Genomic DNA, 26,262 nt, shown 5'->3' with positions numbered 1-26,262 from the left:
AAAAATTTATCTTGAAACATGAAGTTTTGTATGAAGGATTGGTTAAAATGCAAATAAAGTTCCTATATTTGTTATCTTCTGCTTGAGCAACACTGGCGTGTAGGTGGACATCTTAATTGATGCTATTAAATGGTTAACAGTGCTGTGGGGATTCCGGAAATCTGAGAATTGTCTGTTATTTTATAAAACATGTAGTATTTTAAACTGCGCTAAAATTATTCTTTAAAACTTAACGGTGGCAGAAATTCGTTGCCAAGTTTTCAAAAATATTTCGTATTGTTTTGTGTGTACACTTTCGTTCTATTGAGTCAAACGCGAATGTTTATTGTATTCTGACACAGTGCTGTTCAACCTTATCTAGGCATCATCTGTTCTCCCGGTCTGTGGAAAAATACCAATCTACTCCCGGATGAAAGGCTTCGTTTAAAATGACTTAATGAAAAACAGATAAAGAGTACACATTGCGATTTATTTCCGGCTACATGCATTTATAATCTCAAAATGGGTTGACAATGCAAATGAATTAGAGAAGTTAACTTGTAGAACACTGGGTAAATACCAAGCCATCTGTTGCAAATCCAGACATTAAAAAAAATTAATAATAAAATAATTAATTTTCTGTAGGAAGAAATGACGGCAGCCGCCATGATGGTATCTACCAGTACATGTTTATTAGCAAGTCCAAGCCTCGCTTGATGTGAGCGATGTGGGCTATCAAAACTGGAGAAAAAATAGCAAAAAAAAAAAAAAATTAGCTGTTGTTTCATCAACTGAGTACTTGTAAACATTGGTTTGGATGTGGAGTTTTTCAACCTACATGGAAATCGACTGGAGAACACCTTTCCGCATAATAAAACATATAAAATAGCATACCATATGAACTGTACCCACTGTTGCAGAAGTATTCGATGCACCAAGAAAACCAACCTACCAAGTGGAGGAAATTTCATTTAAGATACATATATGAGCACAGGAACAATGACAATATGAAAATTGTCGAATTTCAATTTTATTCAGTTAAAATGTTCAAATATTAAGTGAAAGGGAATTGCTCTCTCCTATAAATAAAAAAGAGGAGAGAAATGGTGTTCCACTGAGTTAAACGTTCCTCGGTGTCATACAGTGCGATAGATTATTTCTAACGAAACCGCACCTTACTGAAAACCATTGCTGAAAGGTAGTTTATGTAGCATTGTAGCTTGCTCCAGAAGTGCACAATAGGAAATCGCTCCATTGACGATTTTATTTCGATTAAGTTCAGCTTTAATTGGAAAATAATATGCACATCCGAAGTTGACGATGTGCAATAAATCATTGGCAAAAAGCTTGCATTTGATGAGCTTGAAAATAATAAAAGTGGCAAGTCCTTTGTAATGTAAGGTTCACAAGTGGTTCCTTGCAGGTGTACTAATCTGACAGGAAATTTCCTGATATCGTCCTTCGACTACGTACAGCAATAATGTTTTTTCTAGATGTGTAGAAAGACCCACTTTCTCCAAACTGCTGGTGTCTACTCTGTTGTTCGATCAGGAAACGAACACACCAAAGCACTAATCCTTTGGTGTTCCCATTGCGAAATTCATATAAAGTGTTGATTTTGCAATCCATATTCAATAAATTTACAAAACATAAGCAACGCTACTACTTTGAGCACAAAAGGTGACGTGATAATTGCATGCCCGTTAGCTTAACTTCTGTTCCACGGAAAATAATGGAGTCATTGGTTAAAGAAATAATGCAGGATCATCTAGACAAGGCTGCAGTTATACTTCAGACACGGCATGGGTTTGTTAAGGGGAAATCATGTCTGGCTAATTTGACTGGATACTACAATGTGGTCATAAAGGAACTGGATGCAAAAAATAATTTTGATATCATATATGTACTTGGATTTCAGGAAAGCTTTTGGTACTGTTGCACATAAGACTGCTGTGTGGCATTGAACTAGTTGCTGCTATGGATAAAGGGGGTGGGATTGAGTGGGAAAAAGACAGTGGTAATCAATGGACACTGATCTTCCTGGACTAATGTTATTAGTAGAGTCCCTCACGGTTCGGTCCATTGTTGTTGTCTATATTTATCATTGATATTAATGAAGGCATATCAGGCTTAATATGCAAATTTGCAGATACTACAAAGATTGGCAGGGTGGTTAATAGTAGTAATGACGGTATGCCATTGCAACAGGATCTAGAAAAGTTAGGCAGATGGGCTGAAAAATGGCAATTGAAATTTAACATTGATAAATGCACAAAGTACTGCATATGTGTAGCAGTAATTGCAGATTAATGTACCAACTGTGTGGTACTACATTCAGGGTAGTGGAGAATGAAAAAAGACATGGAGGTAATTGTGCAGTCAGATATGAAGTTCTCTGAGCATTGCAGACACGCTACCGGGACATTTCATGCGGTTTTGTCAATGATATACATGAACTTTGCCAGCAGGGATAAGGAACGATTATCTCATTGTACACTGAGTGGACAGAAATCATGAGATACCTACCTAGTAATGAGAAGACTCGCCTTTCGCCTGGATAAGTGCAGTCACATGGCGAGACATTGAGTCCACTAGTTCACGAAAGCGTTCCACAGGTATTTCTATCCATGCTTGCTGCACCGCTGCCCATAATTCCGTCGCATTCCAATGCTCGAACGGATCTTTCCACAGCATCCCAATGAACGGGGAGGTGTTATTCTGAGGAATAACACCTCCCCGTTCATCCCATGGTGGCAAAATCTATCGAATGCTCTTCGAACCATGTTCTAGTCACCACTGCTCTGTGGGGAGGCGCAGTGTCCTGCTGAAAGAGTCTATTGCTCTGTGGGTGCACGATGACCATGAAGGTTACGTGTACATCCTTGCTGATGATCAGCAAGGATGGACACGTAACCTGAACCATTCAGAGATGCGTCTAGACGTACCAGAGGTCCCAAAGTGTGCCAGTTGAACACGCCACAGACCATTACCGATCGTTCACCTGCCTGAACAGTTCCTTGTGGGCATGGGGGGGATGCATAGCTACGTGCGGTTTCCGCCAGATACGCATCCTCCCGTCCACTCGAAATAACTGGAAATGGGTTTGTTTGTTTGTTGTTTTGGTTTTTAGGAGCATTAGCAACTAAGGCCATATTGCTCCTGGATATGCGATGGTCATTCCCTGACCTTTCCGCATCCTCCGTATTTGGTGGTGACGGGCTCGAACCCCGGTCTAATCAAGAAGCGTGTGCTACGCGCTGCTGCTGCTGCTGCTCCGTCCCACCTGGCTACGGAGGCGCCCTGGAAACGGGACTCATCGGACCAGGTGACCAGTCTCCAATCATCCAAAGTCCAGTGCCGATGGTCTTTCTCCCAGTTGAGCGGTAGAGCCCTATGTCGTGGTGTTAGCAATGGGACTCTGGTGGGTCGGCGCTCCCATAACCTATTGCGGCTAATGATCGCTGGATGGTCTAGCTGTATAAGCTTGTTTTCTCGCATCATTTGCTAATGCTAATAATTAGCCCTTTGTACTCGTATAACGCTATGGTTAGGCCATGTCTTGAATATTGCATACAAATTTCGAAACCATTTTAGTAAAGATATAAAATATTGTTTCTCTTCTCTACAACTTTTCCAACAAAATGTTGAGAAAAGAGAAACAACATTAGTTAACAGCACAAAAGGGGTATTCTTATGAAAAATCGGGCTTCTCTAAATCGTAGCATATGAAAAGTAGGTACCTGTGTAGTGTCAAAGCTACAAAAGGGTTGAGTAAATGAAATGTTGATGATAATTTACTCTTTCTTACAACACACATACACACGCACAAACACACAGGGAGAGTAACTTTTCAGAAGGATAACTTGGGATGTAATTTTTGACGTAAATTTCTAACTTTATAATATTTGTACATAAAAAAATGCTAATTCTGTTCTCTTATCTGATTTATAAGCGAAGCTAATGTTTGCAAATATATATATATATATACCTGTTGAATATCTTAGTAGTTTTAAGCACTGTTAGTAACCATTCCACAGTGAGACAAGGCAACTTTAGTTATATATATATATATATATATATATATATATCGATAGGATTAAAACTGTTGAACATTTCTTGTGTATTAATTAAATATAAATGGATTATCGATGGTTTGCTCTTGCGGAAAGAATTTTATTCGAGTGTGTGTGTTGAATTGATTGAGAATTACGACTTATATACGAGTATGTGTGTGGGTTGATCTTTTTCTGTTGAATTGATTGAGAATTACGACTTATATACGAGTATGTGTGTGGGTTGATCTTTTTCTGTTGAATTGATTGAGAATTACACGAATTATATAAGAGTATGTGTGTGGGTTGATCTTTTTCTGTTAAATTTATTGTGAATTATCAAACACTAGTGTCGCTTGACGAGAAATGACGTTTATTCATAATTATTATCGAATAATACTAGGAATCATACTTTGGTCTGGTCGATGCAGGAAAAGTCTGCGAGATTACTTGGAAATATGGGAAGGTTTTGACTTCTTTAGTATTCTTTTTGCATTTGTCGCTTGACCTTGCCTTCAATCCTGTTGAATATCTTAGTAGTTTTAAGCACTGTTAGTAACCATTCCACAGTGAGACAAGGCAACTTTAGTTAGTTTTAATGTTCATGGGTTTAAAGCTGTCGGTATAACTAATATCTAAAGCCATATTTATTTTAAAATTTAATTTCAGTTAGTAAAGTTTGTCAGTTGACATGCGAGTTTGTTTTTGTTTCCCCAGGGAAAACGCCAGTGTGGAATTATCACTGCCTACACGTTCTCGTTTAATATTGCTGTGCTCACTGTTTTGACGACAGAATTTCATGGTAAGTTGAATCGCAACATACATGGCAAGGTCACGCTTCGCTGACGCCTTTCTTACTTGCTATTGTCGAAGGGCAGTGAGGTAATTAAAGTTTCTACGGTGCAAAGACAGAAGTATTTGGATTCCTATTCCGATTACACAATACTGTACGGGCCTATTGCATCCACGTTTATAGGTGCATGACAGCTCACTGCCCGTCAAATTCTCTTCATATAGCTTGGCGCTTCCTTTAGTTATCAGTATCTGTCTAGCTTCGTTTCCGTGGTGTGTGCAGGGGAAGTTGTGCGCAGTGACTTTTTTTTTTTTTTCTTCTTCTTTGCATCTGTTAGCAACTGTAGCCACTGAATATCTGTAAGCAATGAAGGACCCACCTGTTGTAGCCAAGCTTAAAAAGAAAAGAAGAAAACCAGGGTTGGCGTACGTATCAATTGTAATAGTTTTGCAAAACAATTTTTTATTTATCATTTTACATTTGTATGTTAACCAATTATTACATATACTGTTTTAACGTTTAATTTTGTATTTTTATTTTTTCAGAGTTTTCAAGAAGAGCTCCCCCAACGGCAAGGTAATTATTTCTTATCTTTATTTTAGAGTTATTGATTTGTGCTGAACAACCTGTAAAGTTTTATTTTTTTTGTTCAAAGAACATGAAATTGAACACACATAATATTGTTATATAACAAAATATGCCACCGGTTATTGAATATAATATCTTTTTGCGTAAAGATGTAGTGTAAATAATGGTATTCGAAAATGATCGTGTATAGGAAAAGCTCGTAATTTGAAATTGAAGACAGGTGGGAGGGCTTTATTCTTCAATACAAGAACTTACTGATACTTCTGTTTACAAAGGCATCATAATTATCGTTCTTGGGAAAGAATCAAGTTTACCATTAACCAAAATTAAATAAATTTGTAATTATAAAATTACTTAGTTTGAATAATCATATTCTTATCACCCAGTTCTGACTTTTGCAGTCACTACATCTCAGAGTAGCGACAGCAAGCAGTTTAATAACAAGTAGCGTAGTACGGTATCCAACAGTAAAAATGGCTTTTCATAGTTATATGAGAAATTTTATTTATGTAGTTATAGAAGAATAGCTCTAACTACCAGTTAAATGAATATAAGCAATCACAAAAGCTACAAAAACAAGGGGACGGTGTCTCCCCGCATTTCGAGTCATGATAGTGGTGGGTATCATGCAGTGCTTTTCATTTGAGTTGTTATTTCTTGATATGATGTATTTTCTTTTCTTGAAGCCATTTTTTTTTCTTTTGAAAAAGAAAATAAAAAAAAAATAAATAAAAGTAATATATATGAGACCGTATCACCGATAATAGACTCACTTTTGGAATGCCAGTAGTTCTGTGGTCAGATTATATATTCCTATTTTTAATATTAATATAAATGTAATTTCCATTTTTATATGTTTATCTAATTTATTATATTAAAATCACTCTTATATCATGTGAAAATTAATACTATAGTTTATTAGGCTGTTTGCCTACTAAGCTAGGCGAACAGCCCAATAAACTATAGTATTAATTAATGTATAGTAATATATATTGATCTATAGTAATGTAGGCGAACAGCCTAATAAACTATAGTATTAATTTTCACATAGTATAAGAGTGGTTTTAATATAATAATAACCTTAATGAAAAACAACCATGTAGCATCCTTTCCTAACTATATATTGTATCTAATTTAATTATTTATAAATATCTTTTTTAATTTAAAAAATGAAGTTGGTCCTTATAAATTCAAAATAGTCCTTATCTTATTTAAAAGAGATAATTAATTATGCAGTTTGTAGCCTTTGGCAGAATGGTGGAAAATGATTTTGTATTAGCATTCGGCGTACCAGCTGCCCATGAGCCTATAATGAAATAACTAAATTGTGGATGAAATGAAGGATTACGCACAAGTTTTAATAGATTATGATATTACTGTGAAAAAATGATTAATAACATAAAAAGAAGTTGCAGATGCTTTAAGTAGCCTGTTTACAATCAACAATGTTTTTGTTATTTAAGTTTATCATAATGCATTTATCATAATGCATTACATACAAATTTATACTAACCACAAAAAACTTTGTTGTATGAGATTAAATATTTATAAAGATTACATACAGGATCACAGTATATATATTCACAGAATCACAATATAATCACACAAGATATATAGCTATAAAAAATTCAAAATATGCTATATGTATGCAATTATCTATATAAAAATGTCATGTTTATATAGATTTAAATAAATGCATATGCATACATTGTAAAGTCATAAAAAATTTAAATCTAGTTAAAGGTATTCCTTGAGTGGCATGGTACATAGGTAAACTGTTGTTTGAAGGTAATAAAGCATTCAAACCTTCATTGGTATAATTATGGTTATTTCTGAATTGGAAATATGTACATAATGGAGTCAAACAAATTGTTTGATTCCATTATGTCTATCACATTGTCACGACAACAAGGTCTTGTGACCAAAGTGACCTTTTGTGACAGTGATATTGCAAAGATGGCTGTCACTGAAGAAATGGTAAGAAAATACCACAAAATTTTTTACTCCATTATGTACATATTTCCAATTCAGAAATAAACATAATTATACCAATGTAGATTTGAGTTCTTTATTATCTTAAATCTAATTATTTCCTATTTCATTACTCAGTTCTTCATGTAATAACATTTATTTTTTTACAATTATTTTCTGTCATGTACTTTAGCATATACTTATGCTGGTATGGAAAGTAGTCATCTAATAAATGCAGTAAGGTTCTGCTACTGTGTGAATGACCCCCCCCCCACAAGCTTCCTTCAGTATCTGGAAAGTTAAAGTCCCCCATTATAAGACATTCTGATTTACTGGCTGGCTCACTTTATTTGTCTGTATAGGTACTGAACAGATACTTGGTGTCATTCAGATATCTCTCTAACAAATAACTTAATAGACACCTTGGTTTCTAGTAAGCCATGTGTGATGTTTACCCAGATGCAAGCTGATAGGATTTTTTCCCCCCAAAATTAATACATACTCAGAGAGCTAAATTGTAAGCTCTCTGAGTATGTATTATATTGGTATTAATGACATCCAGAGTATTCTCATAACTGTTATTGTATCATGTCTTTGAAACACTTTGTTTTTCAATTTAGCCATGTCTGTATATAATAATGCCCTTTAACTGATACATGAGAAATTAAGTTCACTTTGAATTACCACAGGCATCACAATATCAGACTTTATCACTTTACTGTACTGCATCAGTTTTGTAGATAAATAGTGCACCGATATTGCTTGATGTTGTGTAGGTAACAAAATGCTTTTTTCAACATTTTTGTTCTTCACCATGGATGATGCTCCCTTATCAATCTTTCCCATGAGAGACTATTCAGTCTCTCATGGGAAAAATTGATATTTTTAATCACTGTTATTATTTCTTTAAAAACATCTTCCTCAGTGATGTTGCTATACAAAGAACACATCTGCAACCCTTCAATAATATTGAAAACTTCATCATTCCCATGCACAGCTGATGATTAACTCTTGTATGTTCTTAATGGCCCTAGTAATCCATATTGGTTAACTTTTTTTTTTGCGAATATACACATTCTTTTCACATGAGATAAAAATAAGTATGAAAGTATATGCAAGATATGAAAGTTCTTTCAATGCATTGTCAGCAAATTGCAGCTATATGTATAGATTCTCTTGACATTCTGCTGTCTGTCAGCCATGTTTACAAGTAATAATAGCCATTTTTGTATTTATAGTAGTTTTGAAAATTGATATTGGTTGGCATGGTCTTTCACAGTAAGATTTGCAACTGTTTTCACTTATACATACTGAAATTGAAGAAATTCACTGGAAGTTGGATCTAGAAATTGAGATATATAAGCATCATATAGGATATTACTGCAAAGTAAAATAAATAATGATGGGTGTTAATTTTTTAGAATTTTTAAATTTTTTTGATTTTTTAAACTCCTTTTTGATTTTATTTTTTCACAATAATAATTTTGACATATCGCCTGGCATTAAGTCAAAATAGTACAATCTTAATATTTAAAAGCATTTATTTATATAGTTTATCAATATTTACAAATAAATTTCTTGAAAAATTTCATTTTGAGTGCATGCTGTCCAGAAATCCATTTGTAAAAGGGTGAATTTAGATAAATTTCCTGCACATCTAACCTGGTAATGCTCGTTGAGAAAGCCCTGATTCCCATGATTACAGTCACATTATTGATTCCATTGTGACTACTTCAAACAAGTTACTCTATTCCTGGCAGTCACTTGGAATAATCTCCATGCCACATCTATCTTACAAGTCTTTGAGGACAAAGCAGAGATGGGGGGTAACTTACATAAACCTACACCTAGAATTTAATGCCACCCATTTTCCTCTTAATAGTCCATCTATTGGATAATTACTTGGTTATTCATTTTGACATGTCTAATTTCTTGTTTCTTTCACCATTACACCATTCTGAAAGAAACTTTCAGAATGGTGTAATAAGTGGGCTCAATGAAGAGTATTTTGAATAAAAATAAAAGTTTTTGATTTCATTCATTTTGTGTTCTTTTTATTGCATCATTCCAAAAACTTAGTAGTAGTCATCTCAGTGAATTTTGCCATTGAGGGTTGTGTTCTTGTAATTAAATTATTCCCCTCCCGCTTTGTATTATGTTATTTATATCTACTTGTGGGTGTTCAGTAGTTTGAGTATTTTCATTATAAAAACAATTACATTTTAAATATAAAAATGGTATTTTTTTTTTTTTTTTAGGTTTTATTTACTGTTATAAAATATACTTATAAATTCTATTTATAGATTACTGTATACCTTGGAAAACGGGATTTTGTGGATCATGTCAGCCACGTTGATCCAATTGGTATGATTTGTTTGTTATATTTCTTGCATTAATATATTGATGTACATAAATTAAGGTATAGCTGAGTTTGCACACTTACCTTTTTTAAACGGAAATGAAATTGAATACAAAGATCAAGTAATTGACCAAATGAATGTATTGCTCTGATATTCAAATGTGACAATTTTTCAAAGTAATATCATCATGCATCACTCAGTTTGATTGTGCATTGATACCAAGCATACATAAATGTTTCATGTCTGAGGGCATAAACACTGAGTGAATTATCATAGTGGAGAGTAGTCAACAGGCCACTCCATTGTGGAGCTGAGAAGGGTGATTATCCAGATGTGATGGCCTGATTGTGGAAAGGGTCTACAGTAGTGAAGTGGTGCGATGACTTGGGTAGGCATAATGCATATACACACCTGAAAACCCTTGAGCACATATGGAATGCTCTGGAGAGAAAAATTTTTAATTTTCAGCCACATAATTCATCTACATGAATTATTAACTGCTCTCTTGGAACAGTTTTGGCAAACTCTCTCTTCTATGAGAGTCTGTGGCATGTGGTGACTGGCTATCTGAATAGTCATATCCACTATTAACATTTACAGTCTCCTCTGATGCATACTCATTTTCAGGATATCCATGTGTTAACTTGCATATTTCAGAAAATCCATGTTTTACCTGTAAGTTCACAGATAAGATCTGCTTTGTCATAATAATATAGTGTACTTCCCTGTCATTTCATTGTCTTGTATCAATTTTTTGCAAACTACAGCACATTTGTCATTTATGCCTTAACTTTTGATCACCAGTTTATCTAGTCATAGTCACACATCATATATATTTTGCACATTTAATAATTTGAATATTTTATGGATGCATGTATTAAGTTCTAATTGTGTATTGTATATGGTCTAAAGTAAGAGGAAGGTCTCTTACATAAATAGACCTTCCTACTTTAGATTATACTAAGCCTTCACAAGATTTATTCTGTTATTACAACGGTTATCCTCAACCTACATCATAAAGTCATTTCCTTTATTATTTTTTTTTCCACTCTCTTTTATCTTCCCAATCTCCGTCCACCAGTCCTCTTCTATTCATAGCTGTTTTCACACCCTCTATCCATGTCCTTCTTGTTCTTCCTCTCTTTTTCCTTCTCCATGGCATCCATTCCATGGATGTCAGCAGTTTATTTTTTTTAATGCATGCATTCATAAAAAATAAACAGCCAGCAGTTTTTTTTTTTTGTCTTTCATTTAAGGTTCAAGTCTCACATCCATTGTATTACAGAATACTTTGTAATATACCTCTGCCTTCTGACTCAGTCTGTTGTCCTCCATTCTCTTTACCAAACCACTTCAATCTTTTATTTTCTCTATTTTATCAATCATGGGTTTTTGGATGTTAATTGCATTACTCTCACATCATTTCTAACTTTTTCATTTCTAGATTTTCTTGTTGATTTTTGCCAAAAATCCATCTCAACAGCCAGCAGTTTATTTTATTTATTTATTTTTTTTTGTCTTTCATTTAAGGTTCAAGTCTCACATCCATTGTATTACAGAATACTTTGTAATATTGCACTATATATTTGATATTTAGTTTTATTAATGATATTTTATTCCATATCACACAATTGAGCATTCCTATGATCTTTCTACCTTCACCCATATACACCTGTACTCCATCTAAATCCAGAACATCCTCACTTAGATTCATGTACTTTGTCTTATTAAAATTCACTGCCAGTCCCTATGTTTTATATTCTTCTATAAATTTCTGCTCATGTAATTTGCATCTTCATCATCCTGTGCTACCACAACTTGGTCATCTGAAACAGTAGATTGCAGAGGTTGTGATTTTGGCCAAGGGGAACACCCATTGAACTGCACTTCTGTGACCATGGTCTTACAACAACTTCCAGGTATAGCTTAAACAAAGTAGGTGACAAACATTATCCTTGAAGTAGTGTTTTGGTACAGTAGACTGTTGAAATAACAGAACATTCGAGCTAACGGCACATTGAATCGGATGTTTAGTACAGCGCTGATGTATTAACAGTGCTGAAAAAAGAAAAAGGCAAGTCATGTGATTACTGTATTTGTTTAACTTTGCCATTTTGAAAGTGAATTCTGTACTGATATCACAAATTATACCGCTGTTTTACATTTTTTTTTTTTTTTTTTATAAATTAAAAATCCCTCACTATAGCTTCTAAAGTTAATAAACCTTGTACAGAGAAGAAAAGAAAACAACATTAAAGCTTAGTGACAAACTTGATATAGTAATAGAAAATAGAACGGGCGTAAGTAGGCTTGTATTAATACCAGAAATTACATTGGATTGTCAATGTCTTTGATTTTTATGTGCAGTTAATAAAAATTGCATTCTTAATCTCTCCATTTCTTTTTAGCCTCATTATTTCTGCATTAAATATATTAAAAATAAAACTTTCTAGATAGTGGAAAAATCAAAATAACAGTATCTTGAATCCCTGAAGGTGCCGTTATTCTGAAAGTCTACTGTAATTTTAAATTTTCTTGATAGTTTTGAGCCAATTTTAACACAGCATGCATTGTTCTTGTAGATTCTTCTAATTATATCAATTAATGGCTGGCTTATCAACATTGCTTTAACCAGTGACTCCATTATTAACATCATCATCATCAGCCATTTTCAATCCACTGCAGGATGAAGGCCTCTCCAGCAACTTTCCAGTTCCTTCTATTTTGAGCACTGGCCATCTATTTACTACCCACAAACTCATGAATTTCATCTATCCATCTCCGCCTTTGTCTTCCAGGTTTTCTTCTAGCTCCTCTTGGATACCATTCTGTTATTTTCTTAGTCCATCTGTCATGTTTTCGAGCTGTGTGTCCTGCCCAAGACCATTTTAGTTCTTTAGATTTGATAAGAATGTCCTTTACTTGAGTTTGTTGCCTAATCCATGTGTTTCTCTTCTTATCTAACAGTCTGATTCCCAATATGATTCATTCCATTCTTCGCTGTGTAGTTCTCAGCTTCTCTTCCATTCTTTTGGTGAGTGCCCAAGTTTCACTTCCATAAGTCATGGTGGGGAGTATACATTGGTTCATTATTTTACATTTCAGACAAACTGGGATATTGCTCTTCAGTATATGACTATATTTCCTGAATGCTACCATCCAAAATTTATTCTTCTCTTCACTTCCAGCCATTTATTATTATTACAGCTAATAACTTGTCCCAGATAACTATATGACTCCACCTTTTCAGTTACTGCTCCTTCAGTCATTATTTCCCTTTCTGTGGCATACTTGTTCATCATTACTTTTGTTTTAGCCATATTCATCTTTAGTCCAAAATCCTTACTAGCTGTGCATAACTGATTAAGATTACTCGTGTCACCCTTTGATACCATACCCCCCTTTGTGAATTGGGGATACATTTGCACATCTTTAGTCCATGGGGGACCTCCCCTGCATCCAAGGATTCTCTCATAATTATGGCTAATGGTTTACTTTACTTCCTTTGCTACTCTAATATAACTGGATGTTGTCAGAATATCAAGAAACTCTTAAATCTGTTGACCATTAATTATTCCCTTTCATCACATCCACTTTAATATTTGTTTCTGCATTATATATTAATTTTATACAATACCTCTGCCTTCTGCAACTTTATTTAGATCTCTGTAATACTACTACATTGTCCTATACAATATTTATATAACCAATAGTTTGCATGCAGTGTTGCATATAATCAGCATGATTTGAGTAATATAACACTAACACAATCAGTATCCTTTGAGTAATATAACACTAACACAATCAGCATCCTTTGAGTAATATAACACTAATCTTCTTTGCATTCTTTTCATTTGAATTTTGAGTTCTGTTCTAATTTTCTAAGTACTGAAGTTAACATGTCTCTACTAAATATCTGAAGCCAGAGATCATTCTCCAATGCTTGATTCGGTTTGACTGGGGACGTCTTTATTCTGAGCTGTTGGAGGATGCCATTATGCTCTTGTCTGAACAACTGAAGTTAATTGCACTATGTGGTGCAGCCAGAATTGCCAGGATTGGTAACAAGTCGAATTGGGGTTTTAATAAGGAAGCTAAGATGGCTTTCATCAGGAAGTAAAAGAAATGGCAGAAAACCCAACTTCCCTCAGACCTTTCCATCTTTAAGAAAGAAAGAGCATGCTTCTTGAAAAAGAAAAGGCAAATCCTTAACCAAGCTGTTCTGGTTAGGTTGAAGAGGGTAGAAGGATCCTTTTACATCATCTAGCCATTGACCAAAAGCTTGTCCAGGAATGGGCACAGTTCAGCTTTCTGCAGGTGGATTTTCCTGATCCTGATTCCTCTCTCTCACACAGGACGACTGGTTACCTAGGGCACACTTGACTGACATCGAAATAACTAGATAGACCCTAATTGATGTCATTAATAAACTACCCAACAAAGCTACTGTGGGTCCAGATGGTTTCCTACTCTTTATTATCAAAATTTGCAGCACATATATAGTTGACCTTCTCCCTTTCAGACAAATCTTGCAATCTGGAATAGTTCCTTCAATTTGGAGAACTTACCATGTTAAGCCCATTCCAAAGATCAAGAAACCCAAAGACCTGCGACCAATCTCTATCAGTTGTTCTTTACTCAAAATTTTTGAAAAAGTAATTCAGCCAGCAATTGCCCAGCATTACTTTGGACACAGGCCCGAGTATCTGCATACCGTTCTGCACAGGAGATCGACAACTACCAATCTTCTCTTCAGCATTCAGCAGCCCTTAACAGCAAATCACAGATTATTATCATATACCTGGACATTAAATCAGCTTATGACAGAATACACCTACCAGCTCTTTTTACCATTCTGAAACACTAGTTCGGCCTGGCATATACCTTACTTCAAATTTTGAAGTAAATTTTACTTCCTAGACACCTGTCTGTGACTCACAATGACTTCCAGGTAACTATTGACATCTCAAGAGGCATCCTGCAAGGAAGCATGCTGTCAGCTATCCTGTTTGCAGCAGTTTTGGAGCCTTTCCTAGCTCAGAATCCTAACTTTGTCTCTTACGCTGACAATCTGAAATTCTACGTGAGCTCAGATCATAATCATCAGATTCATGATATCAACCAACAAGCTTCTAGGCAGATATTGAGCTTGGAAAATTATCTTGCCACAATTGGGCTGCATCTGAGCTCTTCCGAATCAGCGCAGCTGCCGATAACCAAGAAGAGAATGATATCCAAATCTTTGTTAGTGGGGAGCTGGTGCAAAAAGTGACCGCCCATACTGACCTTGGCCTCACCTGGGTTGTTGGGCTCACTTTGTCAGGATAAGGCAGAAGATGTACATGGCTCTTTGAGCAGTGCGTGAGGAGCTCATTGATGTGCATCAGCCAGTGCTGCTCGTTCAGCACATCCTGAGGTGTATTATGCTGATCCCTCTCTATGCATCAAAAATTTGGTCATCTGCTCCTGCCTCATACCTTCACAAGTATCTCAGTTTAGAGTACTGGTTGCTTAGATGGACAAACAGGGTGGTAGGCCACCTCCTAACTATCTCCAGATTGATCCTACAAGCAAATCTGGGTACCACTGCCTGGAGACATCTCATCATGACAAGAAATCTCCTCACGCTTGCACGGCTTATAACGGGGTGAATTGAGGCTCCATCAGTACCCACATTAATCTCTGGCCCAAAGAAGGCAAGAGGGGAGTGCCCCGACTCCTGTTTCCCTCTGCGTCGTACGCTGTCAAGCATTGTTCATGTTTCCAGCTTGTTCAGGGAACAAGCTGGAAACATGTAGCGTGAGGAACATGTTTCCAGCCAATTGTCTTCAGATCTTCTATAAATTTAGGCTCCACCCTGATAGGTTCTGTGAAGACAAGCTGTACAGGAACGAAATCCTCAAGAACTGCTACCAGATAATGAATATATGTTATTCATCTGCTCCTGGACATGACTGACTGCTTTTTTTTTTTTTTTTTTTACTTGCCTCTTTGTATTTAACAAAGACTTTGTTTTGTCTCCATGCAATTGTATATTTAATCCTGTAAATTTCTTGGGTCGAGCACGCATGTACTTTTGTTTATTGTACATGTGTTCCTCGCACCTTAGTCTGTAAATATCACACCCTTCTGGCACAGAGCCGTCTCAGGGTGACCCAAGGTTCCTTGAGAAATAAACTGATTTTAATAATAATAATAATAATGTCTAAATTGAAAAAGTTAAGCTTGTTTAAAGTGCATTTGTTAATTGTATTAATTTTAAAGTTTTGGAAGGTTTTTTTTTTTTTTTTTTTGCCATTAATTTTGCCATTTTTGCCTTAAAAATCATTAATTATACACCCAAATGGAATTTATATATTTCTGACATAAAATTTTTGTTAATTTTTGTTAAATTTCTTATTAAATTTTCAAATGCTCACTTATTTCTTTAATCAGAATATTTTAGTAATTAAAGATTGGAGAGAGAGAGAGAGAGAGAGAGAGAGAGAGAGAGAGAGAGAGAGAGAGAGAGAGAGAGAGAGAGCGCACGCAAAATATTTTATAATATATACATTTATATCCATTCCCAGATGGGGTGGTTCTCATTGATCCCGACTTTGTAAAGGACCATAAGGTGTTTGGTCATGTTTTGGCTGCATTTCGTTATGGCCGTGAAGATTTGGATGTCCTTGGATTAACATTCCGTAAAGACCTGTATTTAGCATCTGAACAGATTTATCCACCAGATTCAGAACTCAAACGGCCATTAACAAGACTACAAGAGAGACTTGTCAAAAAGCTTGGACCCAATGCGTATCCTTTCTTCTTTGAGGTAAGTTCTGCTTTTTTTTGCACTATGCAGGATATACATTTCTTTAGCATGTTGCAGTTCCCGCTGCTCTCCATTTATTTTTACTTATTTTACATTCACACATGTACATTTCTGTGGTCATCTATGGTTTGATAGGCTGTAATTTATTAATGTATATTGCCAAGCTAATATAATTATAATCAGGGGCATATATTTAATGAAAGAAAAGCATGCACTGCACACTGACAGTCATTAAATTGATATTTATTAATCTAGTAAAAGGAGTAATTATGTGTTTTTTCTTGTAGTAATAAAGAAATTATATGTCTGCTAGTGGTTATGGTTTGTAAATAAGAAAAGGCTGTTGCTTTAGAAGGATATTGTTGTATTCTCAGATTTAGTATGAGTAGTGGGAAATGATGCAAGAAGGAAGAAGCATTAGCTAAAAAAAAACAAAAAAAAAAAAAAACCCTCACCTCATTTGTCCATCCCCTCTAATAATTTCTCTAATTTTCCTTAAATTTATTCAAACTACCTGTTTCCACAAAACCAGATGGTAGTTTGTTTCTACAATCACTTATTCTCTGGCTGAAAGCAAATTATCACACATCTATACTGTAGCCTCCTTTTTCAGTTTATGTCCCCTCATGTGTATGTGTTGTCCAAGAAAAAGTTAACACCATCATCATTAAGTTTACTCAATCCGTTTAAAGCCATCAACACTTCAATCAGGTTTCCTCACAAGTGTCTAGTTTCCAACTGCTTGCAGAACCAAAGTCTTTTGTGGTAGGAGTACCCCTCTTTGTCCTTGACTAATCTGGTTGCTCTTCTCTGCACCCATTCTGCATCCACGTTTTTCTTAAAATGAGGGTTCTCAGACCTGTATGCATTACTCAAGATGGAATAATTATCTCCTTGTACCTGTTGGCAAAGTTATGTCATTTACAGAAGGCCCCAGTGCCAAGAAACTTGTGACTGAGTGATATCTGTGCCTTTCCAGAACTGTTATGTTGTTGTTTGGTTTTTAGGAGCATTAACAACTAAGGCCATATTGCTCCGAGGATATGCGGTGGTCATTTCCTGACCTTTCCGCATTCTCCGTATTTGGTGGTCACAGGCTCAAACCTCGATCTGATCAAGAAGCGTGTGCTACGCACTGCTGGTCCTGCCCACTTAGCTACGGAGGCGCCTAAACTGGAATTTGTTAGTTGGTCACTCACACACTAGCAAGGCTTTTGTGGATTTATTGGATGATTGTTTTCTACAGCAGCATGTTCGGGAGGCAACTAGAGGGAGTAATACTCTTGATCTGATTATCAATAGTGATTCTTCATGCATTAAGAATCTGCAGATAAAGGAACCACTAAGTGGAAGTGATCACAGTGTGTTGAAGTGGGATTTACTCAAAGAGGCAACTACCATCAGGGGTAAAGTGAAAGGTTTTTGCTTTCGTAAAGGTGACTACAGAGGTCTGAGACAGTATTTAAATTCTATACAGTGGGACCAACTGATGATGTTACCAACAGCAAATTCAAAATGGGAAGCATTCAAAGAATTAATTTTGGAAACTACTAGGCTTTTCATACCAACTAAGAAATATTGTTCAAGATTTAAGCCTAAATGGATGTCAAATGAACTAATTAGACATGTGACAGAGAAGAAAAATGCATAGGATACATATAAATTAACAAGTGACACAGAAGTCTATGATAGGTATAAACTGGTCTGTAACCAAGTCACAAAGGAGGTTAGGCAGGCAGGCAAAGGCAGATTATGAGAAATCTTTGGCAAAGGATGCAAAGAAAAACAGCAAAGAGTTCTTTACTTATGTAAACTCTAGAAGGAAAGGAGTGAATCAGATTGGTCCACTTGATATCAATTGTTCAACTGTTGATGATCTTGCTCAGGTAGCTAACAAACTAAATGAATATTTTGCATGTACATTCACACATGAGGAGTTATTCAGGGAGGGGAAGGCCAGAGGTGTATTAAACTCTGGCAGTAAGCTAGATAATCTTGTAATAACTGAGAGTAAAGTGGAGGAGAAATTGTTGAAGATAAACATAAGAAAGGCACTTGGGGTGGATGGAATCTATCCAGTTATATTAAAGGAGGCAGCAAAGAAAGTAAACAAACCCTTAGCCATAATTATGAGAGCTTCCTTGGACTCAGGGGAGGTACCCATGGACTGGAGATGTGCAGATGTTACCTCAATCCACAAAGGAGGATCAAAGGGAGACAAGTAATTACAGACCTTTTAGTTCTGGAACTTCTGTTCCAGGGAAATTAATGGAGGCACTGTGTATGGTTAAAGAAGCATTGCAGAATCAAACTAGATAAGACTTCAGTTATAGCTTGGACACAGGATGTGTTTGTTAAGAGGAAGCCTTGTCTGACCTATTTGATTGGATACTATGATGTGTTCACAAAGGAACTGGATGCAAAAAATAATTTTTATATCATATATTTGGATCTTAAAGGCTTTTGATACTGTTGCACATGGAAGACTGCTGCACAGATTGGAGCAGTGTGGATATTGGAGGCAAATTGCTGCTATGGATAAAGGGATGGTTGTGTGGGAGAAGACAGAGTGGTAATCAATGGACACTGCTCTTCATGTTATTAGTGGAGTCCTCCAGGGTTCAGTGTTGGGTCCATTGTTGTTTTCTGTATTTATTAATGATACTGATGATCAGTCTTAATGTCCAAGTTTGCAGACTATATGAAGGTCGGTAGGGTTGTTAATGAAAGTAATGATAGTATGTTGCTGCAACAGGATCTAGAAAAGTTGAGCAGATGGGCTGAGAGGTGGCAACTGAAGTTTAACATTGACAAATGTAAAGTACTGCATATGGAAAGCAGTAACCCCAGAGTAATGTATCAACTGTGTGGTTCTACACTGACAGTGGTAGAGAGTGAAAAGGACCTGGGGGTAATTGTGCAGGCAGATATGAACTTTTCTGAGCAGTGCAGACTCATGGAGAGTAGCTCATGGTGTCTTGTCAATGACATACAGGAATTTTTCTAGCAGAGATAAGGAGGTGATTATACCCTTGGATAAGGCAATTGTCAGGCCACACCTTGAGTACTCTATGCAGGTCTGGTGGCCTCATTTTAGGAAGAATGTAGGGCTGCTGGAGCAAGTACAGAGAAGGAGAACATGATTAGTGAATGGAACAAAGGGTTGCTCTTATGAAGAACGGCTTAAGTTTTGCAAATTACAGTGTCTGGAGACTAGGCACCTGTGAGGTGATCTGATTGGAGTGTATAAAGGCTTGAATGGTGTGAGCATGCTCAATGCTGATGGGATTCTTCCTCTTGCTCAGAATAATCGCCTGAGGGGGCATAAATTCAAATTGAGGTAAGATGGTTGTAGGATAGATGTGCAGAAGTTTTCCTTTAGCCAGCTGGTGGTTGATTGCTGGAACAAACTTCCATGTGTCATTGTAGAAGTTGATAGCTTAAATAGTTTCAAGGCAGAACTAGACAAACATTTGGAGCGAGTGGATGGGTGTGTGTTTTTTTTTTTTTTTTTTTTTTCCTGATACTATATAAGCTTTCTTTCTTGCATCATGTGCCTTTGCTAATGTTAATGTTGAGATTCTTCAAAGCAATTATAGTATTATTCAAACTGCAGCAATAATTCAAACACAGCATGGGTTTGTTAAGGGAAAGTCTTGTCTGACAAATTTGATTGGTTATTATGATGTGGTCACAAAGGAACTGGATGCAAAAAATAATTTTGATATCATATACTTGGATTTCAGGAAAGCTTTTGACACTGTTGCGCATGGAAGACTATTGTACAAATTGGAGCAGAATGGTATTAAGGGTAAGTTGCTACAATGGATAAAAGGATGGTTAAGTGCGAGAAGACAGAGGGTGGTAATCAATGGGTGCTGCTCTTCGTGGACTAATGTTATTAGTGGAGTCCCACAGGGTTCGGTGTTGGGTCCACTGTTGTTTTGTGTATTTATCAATGATATTGATGAAGGTATATCAGGCTTAATGTCGAAGTTTGCAGATGACACAAAGGTTGGCAGGGTTGGTAATGACAGTAATGGCAGTGTGCTACTGGAACAGGATCTAGATAATTTGGGCAGATGGGCTAAGAAGTGGCAACTGAAGTTCAACTTTGACAAATGCAAAGTACTGCATATGGGTAGAAGTAACCCCAGAGAAACGTACCAACTGTGTGGTACTACACTTAAGGTGGTAGAAAATGAAAAAGACCTGGGAGTAATTGTGCAGTCAGATATGAAGTTTTCTGAGCAGTGCAGACAGGCTGCTAGGGCAGGTCATGGGGTTTTGTCAATGATATATAGGAATTTTGCTAGCAGGGAAAAGGAGGTGATTGTCCCTCTGTATAAGGCAATGGTCAGGCCACGCCTTGAGTACTGCGTACAGGTCTGGAGGCCTCATTTTAGGAAGGATGTAGATTTGCTTGAGCGTGTACAGAGAAGAGCAACACGATTGGTGAGGGGAATGAAGGAATTCTCTTACCAAGAGAGGCTTAAGTCCTGCAAATTGCAGTGGCTGGAGACTAGGCACCTGCACGGTGATCTGATTGAGGTCTATAAGGCCTTGAATGGGTTGAGCACGCTGAATTCTGATGGGATCCTTCCACTTGTTCAGATTACCAACCTACGGGGACATAAGTTCAAATTAAGAAAGGACAGATGTAGAATAGATGTGCGGAAATTTGCCTTTAGCCAGCGGGTGGTTAATTGCTGGAACAAACTTCCATCTGTCGTTGTGGAAGTTGATAGGTTAAATAAATTTAAGGAGGAACTGGACAGGCATTTGGAGGGAATGGTGTGATATTTTTTTTTTTTTTTTTTTTTTGCTGATGCTGCATAAGCTTCTACACTTGCTTTCTTGCATCATGTGCCACTACTACTACTACTACTGCTACTACTACTACTAATTCCAGAATTCATTAAATCTCCTTATTTGAACGTGCAATTCTTCTTTTAAAAATTACCTAAAGAGATTGGGAAAGGAAAGCAACCTTTCTTATATTTTCTACTTTAACCACTAACACTTACTAATCTTTGCTTGGTCACACCAGGCACTGCTCCTTTCTGCCTGTGGTTGGGCAGGAAACCTGGGTGCAAGAGCCAACCCCCAGGGCTAAAAGGAGCCAAATAGATGCCCAATCTTTTCCAACTCTCAAAATTTACAAAATATTGAAGACAGCAGCAACGAGCTTATGTAATTAGTTTTTTTCTCTTTTCATAATTTGTTTGTTTAGATGACTAATATGTATAAATGCATGGTGGCCATAATTAAAGTTTCCCTATTCAGAGCTCTCTGTAGCTCTAAGTAATAAGCGGAATGCCACCAAATTAGTAAGTAAACTATTCAAGGCATGGGGAGAAAAAAAAAGTATCGTGAAAAAAAAAAAAAAAGTTCCAAAATCTGCCAATAGGGGATAATATCGCGCTGTACATAGAGGAAAGACATCACAAAGTACCAACAAATAAATAACTAAGACAAACCTTAATGAAATTACAAATTTTTATTTGTGCTCTTTGCAAAAAAACAAAGAAACTGAACTAAACTGCCAAAGGAAATGGTTTCACAGCTCCAAACTCACTCACGGTTTACTCCCGATGGTCGATGATGTCGCTGATGGTGGAGTTGGTTTTCGATGTTCTAGACCAGAAATTGCATTGTTCTATTGTTCTAGACCAGAAATTGCATTCAATGCACAGTGTGCTCAACTGCAGAATGCAACATATCTACACATGCTGCATTATGTTGTCCTTTAAGACAGCCAGGTTAGGGCCACTTCCTAGATAGACATTAGCCTTGAGGTGACCCCACCGCCAAAAATCACACTGTATAAGGTCAGGTGAACGTGGTGGCCATGCAATGGGAAACAAATGACTAATGACTCTTTCTGCAGTAAAGTGATGCCAGAGAAGCAGCTGCTGTACTGATCGTGCAACATGAGCAGGAGCCCCATCTTGCATAAAAATTGTCTCATCCAGGCATCCTCTTTGCTGCATTTGATGAATAATAAAATGCTCGGCATGTTGGCACCTTCGTAGCCAGGTGGGCAGGAGCAGCGGTGCGTAGCATATACTTCTTGATTAGACCGGGGTTTGAGCCTATGACCACCAAATATGGAAGATGCGGAAAGGTCAAGGAATGACCACCACATATCCCTGGAGCAATATGGCCTTAGTTGCTAATGCTCTTAAAAACCAAATAATAAACAATCAACAGCTCAGCATGTGATGATATCTTTGTGCTCAAATGGAACAGGTGGCTGCTCCTGCTGGGTTCAATTCCTCAAAAAAGTATTACCCTAGGATGAAATTCGAAGTCACACCACACCAGACGGTGATTTTTGGCAAGTGCAAGGGATTTGCTGAATAGCATGCAGTGCTTCTGAATCCCACCTTTGGCAGTTTTGAGAGTTGAGAGTCCTATCGAGATAAAAATGGGCCTCATTCCCCAAAGAATGTTACATAGCCAGGCATCGTCCACTTCCATTCTGGCAATAAACATTAGAGCAAATGCCATTTGTTTTTCAGGATCATCTCTTTGCAGCTGCTGCTGGCGACTGATCTTGCATGGATAATAGTGGATTAGTTTCCGAAGGATTTTCCACATAGTGGAATATGGGACATCCAATTGCCTCGCTACTCCCCGTGCACTGCTACTAGTTCCAGCAGCTGTATCCATGGATTGGTCAATGATAGCTGTTGGAACTTCCTTTGCTACCTGAGGTGAAACAACAAAGGACCCAGTTTCCTCAAATTTGTTAATCATCCTTCTAATTGCCGCAGCTGATAAAGGACCTTGACGTAAAGGCAATAAAGGACCCAGCTCTGAATAGGGATACTTTAATTATGGTCACCCTGTATGCAAAAAGAACATATAAAAATATAAATAAAACAAAAATATCTTTCAGCTTCCACCCCACTGTCCTGCATCAGTTACTTTACAGCCAGCACCAGGGGATACAGGAAAACCATGTGGAGTGGATTATGAATTAAAAGCATATGTTGCTGATGGTCCAGAAGAAAAGCCCCATAAAAGGTATAACATGCAGTTATATTAATTCTATTGTATAGTTATATGCAAGTAGATCAGCAATTTATAAAGCTGAGGTATTTATTATGAATATAGGACTTTATTTAGAAAGGAATTATATATGATACCTTGTCATTTGCATGGTTATCTTAAGATATTTGCAATTAGTAAGGGGCTTTGAGGGGGATAAGTTCCAAACTTGAGATACTTTTGTATAAAATATTTTACTCTTAATATATGTCACACACATTGACTAGCTTAGATGTGTGTTTATAAGGTAACTACATGTATTTATTAATTTTATATTCTGTTTAATATATTAATGCCCTTCATATAACTGTTAAGAATTTAACACACAACACACATGACATATGCATTCAGTTAGAAAGACAAGTTTTAATAGGTTGTGTAGTATATAAAGAATTCGGTGATTAATGCATAATATGATATTTATACTAATAAAAGAGGACCCACCATAATATAATTCGATTTGCATTTGGTATAAGTAATTTGAAAAAACAAAGGCTATATCTGCAAAGGAAAGAGTCTGAGCTATATCCCCATTTCACTCTGGCAGTCTGGTGGTTTTGCCACTTGTTTGGAAAGATTTGGGTTCAAATCCCATAGGAAATTGGAAGAATTCATAAAGGTCTCTTCAACTGGTGCTTTAGTTTAGCAATCTTAGACAAGGGTGGGAGGTGTTACATGAATTACTTTTCATGTCGTATGGGGTTTTTCAGCCCATACCACATGCAAATTAGCCTGTGATCACATACTTGTACAAAACCAATGCATTGGTGCAATATGGTGTTTTTATGTGTCATAAACATCAACAAACAAAAACCAGTCCCATGCCACTGACAAAACAGCACAACATACAAGGGAAGTCTTTTGGGAAAGCCTTTCATTTATTGCTGCTGTCATTCTCTCAACAAAAAGTCACTTCTAACTTTTTTACTTTGTTGTTTTTTTTTTTTTTTTTTTTTTCCAAACTCATTCTCTAGTCTTAACTTTTTTGACAGCAGAATGATTTCCCCTGCTGATTCTAACTCTAGCTGGCTACAATTTTCTAGTGGCATGGATCCAACTGGTACTTCAATAGTCTGGAGCTTTTGCTAATGATCACATAATTTGGTCATCTACCTTTCAACCCTAAACACACATCTAACACTCTTGATCTTTTCTCATTTCTTTGTCTTGATTGGACTACTGTTTAAATATTTTAATTCTGTTTGCTCATATTCAGTGAGTGAAATTATTTTTTGTAGGAATGAAATCTTTTTATTCCTCATTTCATCCTACTAAATGTTCATATTTTTCTAAACCTTGGTTTCCCAACAGATATGCTAAGATTGTTCGAGATAAGAACATAGCTTATTGCAGTTGGCTTGGCTATATCCAAATCTCTGTCTTCTAAAAATGTAACATTTGTAAAAAGTTATTAATTAATGCAAACTCAACATTAAATAAACTTAAGAGTAGGAATGTAGAATCTATATTCTTGTCTAAATGGTAGGCAAGATTCTGGTGTCTGGCCAGAGCTATTGACTGTAACTTCTGTCCTATGTTATTATTACCTCTTCCACCTCTGTAATCTAAAGTTTTTATTGCACACTCATCTAAAGATAAAGAATCCTGGACAACCTTGATGCCAAGAAGCCTCCAATCCTGATAGGATTCTTTACTACTTGTTCTTAAAACCTGTGTGCCAGTGTTTTCTTGTTTTGTCTCAATTTTTTACTCTTTTTTCCAACCTGTAATGGTCTGTCTATATGGCAATTGGCTCACATGGAGCCAGTTAAAGGAGTGGCAAATCCCTTCCTTCCTTCCAGTTATTGTTTCATTATACTTATCTCAGATCTTTCCAAAGCAATGGAAAAATCCATTAACTGCCAACTCGTTAACTCTAATTAATCCAAACCTTCTCATTAACAGTCACCGGTATGGTTTACAAGGTACTTGGCTTTACTCATATTTGGACAGATTTAATTAAAAATTCTAGAACACTGAAGCAGTTGCTCTTGACATTTCTCAGTCTTTTGATTACGTTTGGCATAAAGGTCTTCTAAATAAGCTTTTATCTTATAATCTTCCTTAATTTTTTTTTTTAAATTAGGTAGCAGTTCTCTCTGACTGTTCATTCACAATTGGTGATGATAGATGTCTATATGTAATCTAACTTCTCATAGAAGAACAGAAACTTGGAATGCCGGCTGGAATTCCAAGCTTCTGTTCTTTCACTTATTTTTTCCTTCTGTATTATTGATCTTCCATTGATCGGAAATCCTGCCCATAGTTTTGCTGATAGTTTGCTATATTTCATCATCTAGTTACAAACACTGCTCTGCACAAATGGCTGCAACTTATCAAATGTCCATTACCAATTCCTTGAATTAATCTCTAGGAAATAGTTAACTTCAGTCCTAAAACTCAGTCTGTCTTATTTCTTCTAACAAAGTTTCTGCTGTTTCCATGTTGATTTTTAATCTTTACTGGGAATAAACATAACTTCTAGCCTATCTTTGCATCACAAATATTGCTTCCTCTGCAAAAAAAAAAAAAAAAAAAAGTTTTTTATTTTTTTGTTCTGCATTACTTTTTTTCTAAACAGTTAATACTGTGCAAATCACAAATTTGTATAGCTGCAGATTAAATACTCTGCAGATCAAAGCTCCAAAAGAG

The 26,262-nt window shown here is 36.3% G+C and overlaps 1 protein-coding gene across 4 annotated transcripts in view; it reads left to right on the top strand.

Moving 5' to 3' along the window:
- Window positions 1-26,262, top strand: part of krz (beta-arrestin protein kurtz) — a 363,906-nt gene that overhangs the window by 261,117 nt on the left and 76,527 nt on the right. For 3 of the 4 annotated variants that reach the window (XM_090377575.1, XM_090377567.1, XM_090377584.1), the window contains exons 3-6: window positions 5,370-5,400; window positions 9,687-9,747; window positions 16,313-16,554; window positions 23,459-23,586. In XM_090377575.1, coding sequence (XP_090233701.1) covers window positions 5,370-5,400; window positions 9,687-9,747; window positions 16,313-16,554; window positions 23,459-23,586 — 462 coding nt within the window. Of the gene's footprint in view, window positions 1-4,810; window positions 5,250-5,369; window positions 5,401-9,686; window positions 9,748-16,312; window positions 16,555-23,458; window positions 23,587-26,262 lie in introns of those variants that run through there. The other variant, XM_090377559.1, reaches the window with a different exon arrangement.

Source organism: Mastigoproctus giganteus, chromosome 1 (assembly GCF_048544385.1).
Source record: "Mastigoproctus giganteus isolate SK-2022 chromosome 1, ASM4854438v1, whole genome shotgun sequence".
Lineage (NCBI taxonomy): Eukaryota > Metazoa > Arthropoda > Arachnida > Uropygi > Thelyphonidae > Mastigoproctus > Mastigoproctus giganteus.
This window is presented reverse-complemented; position numbering and strand designations above follow the sequence as displayed.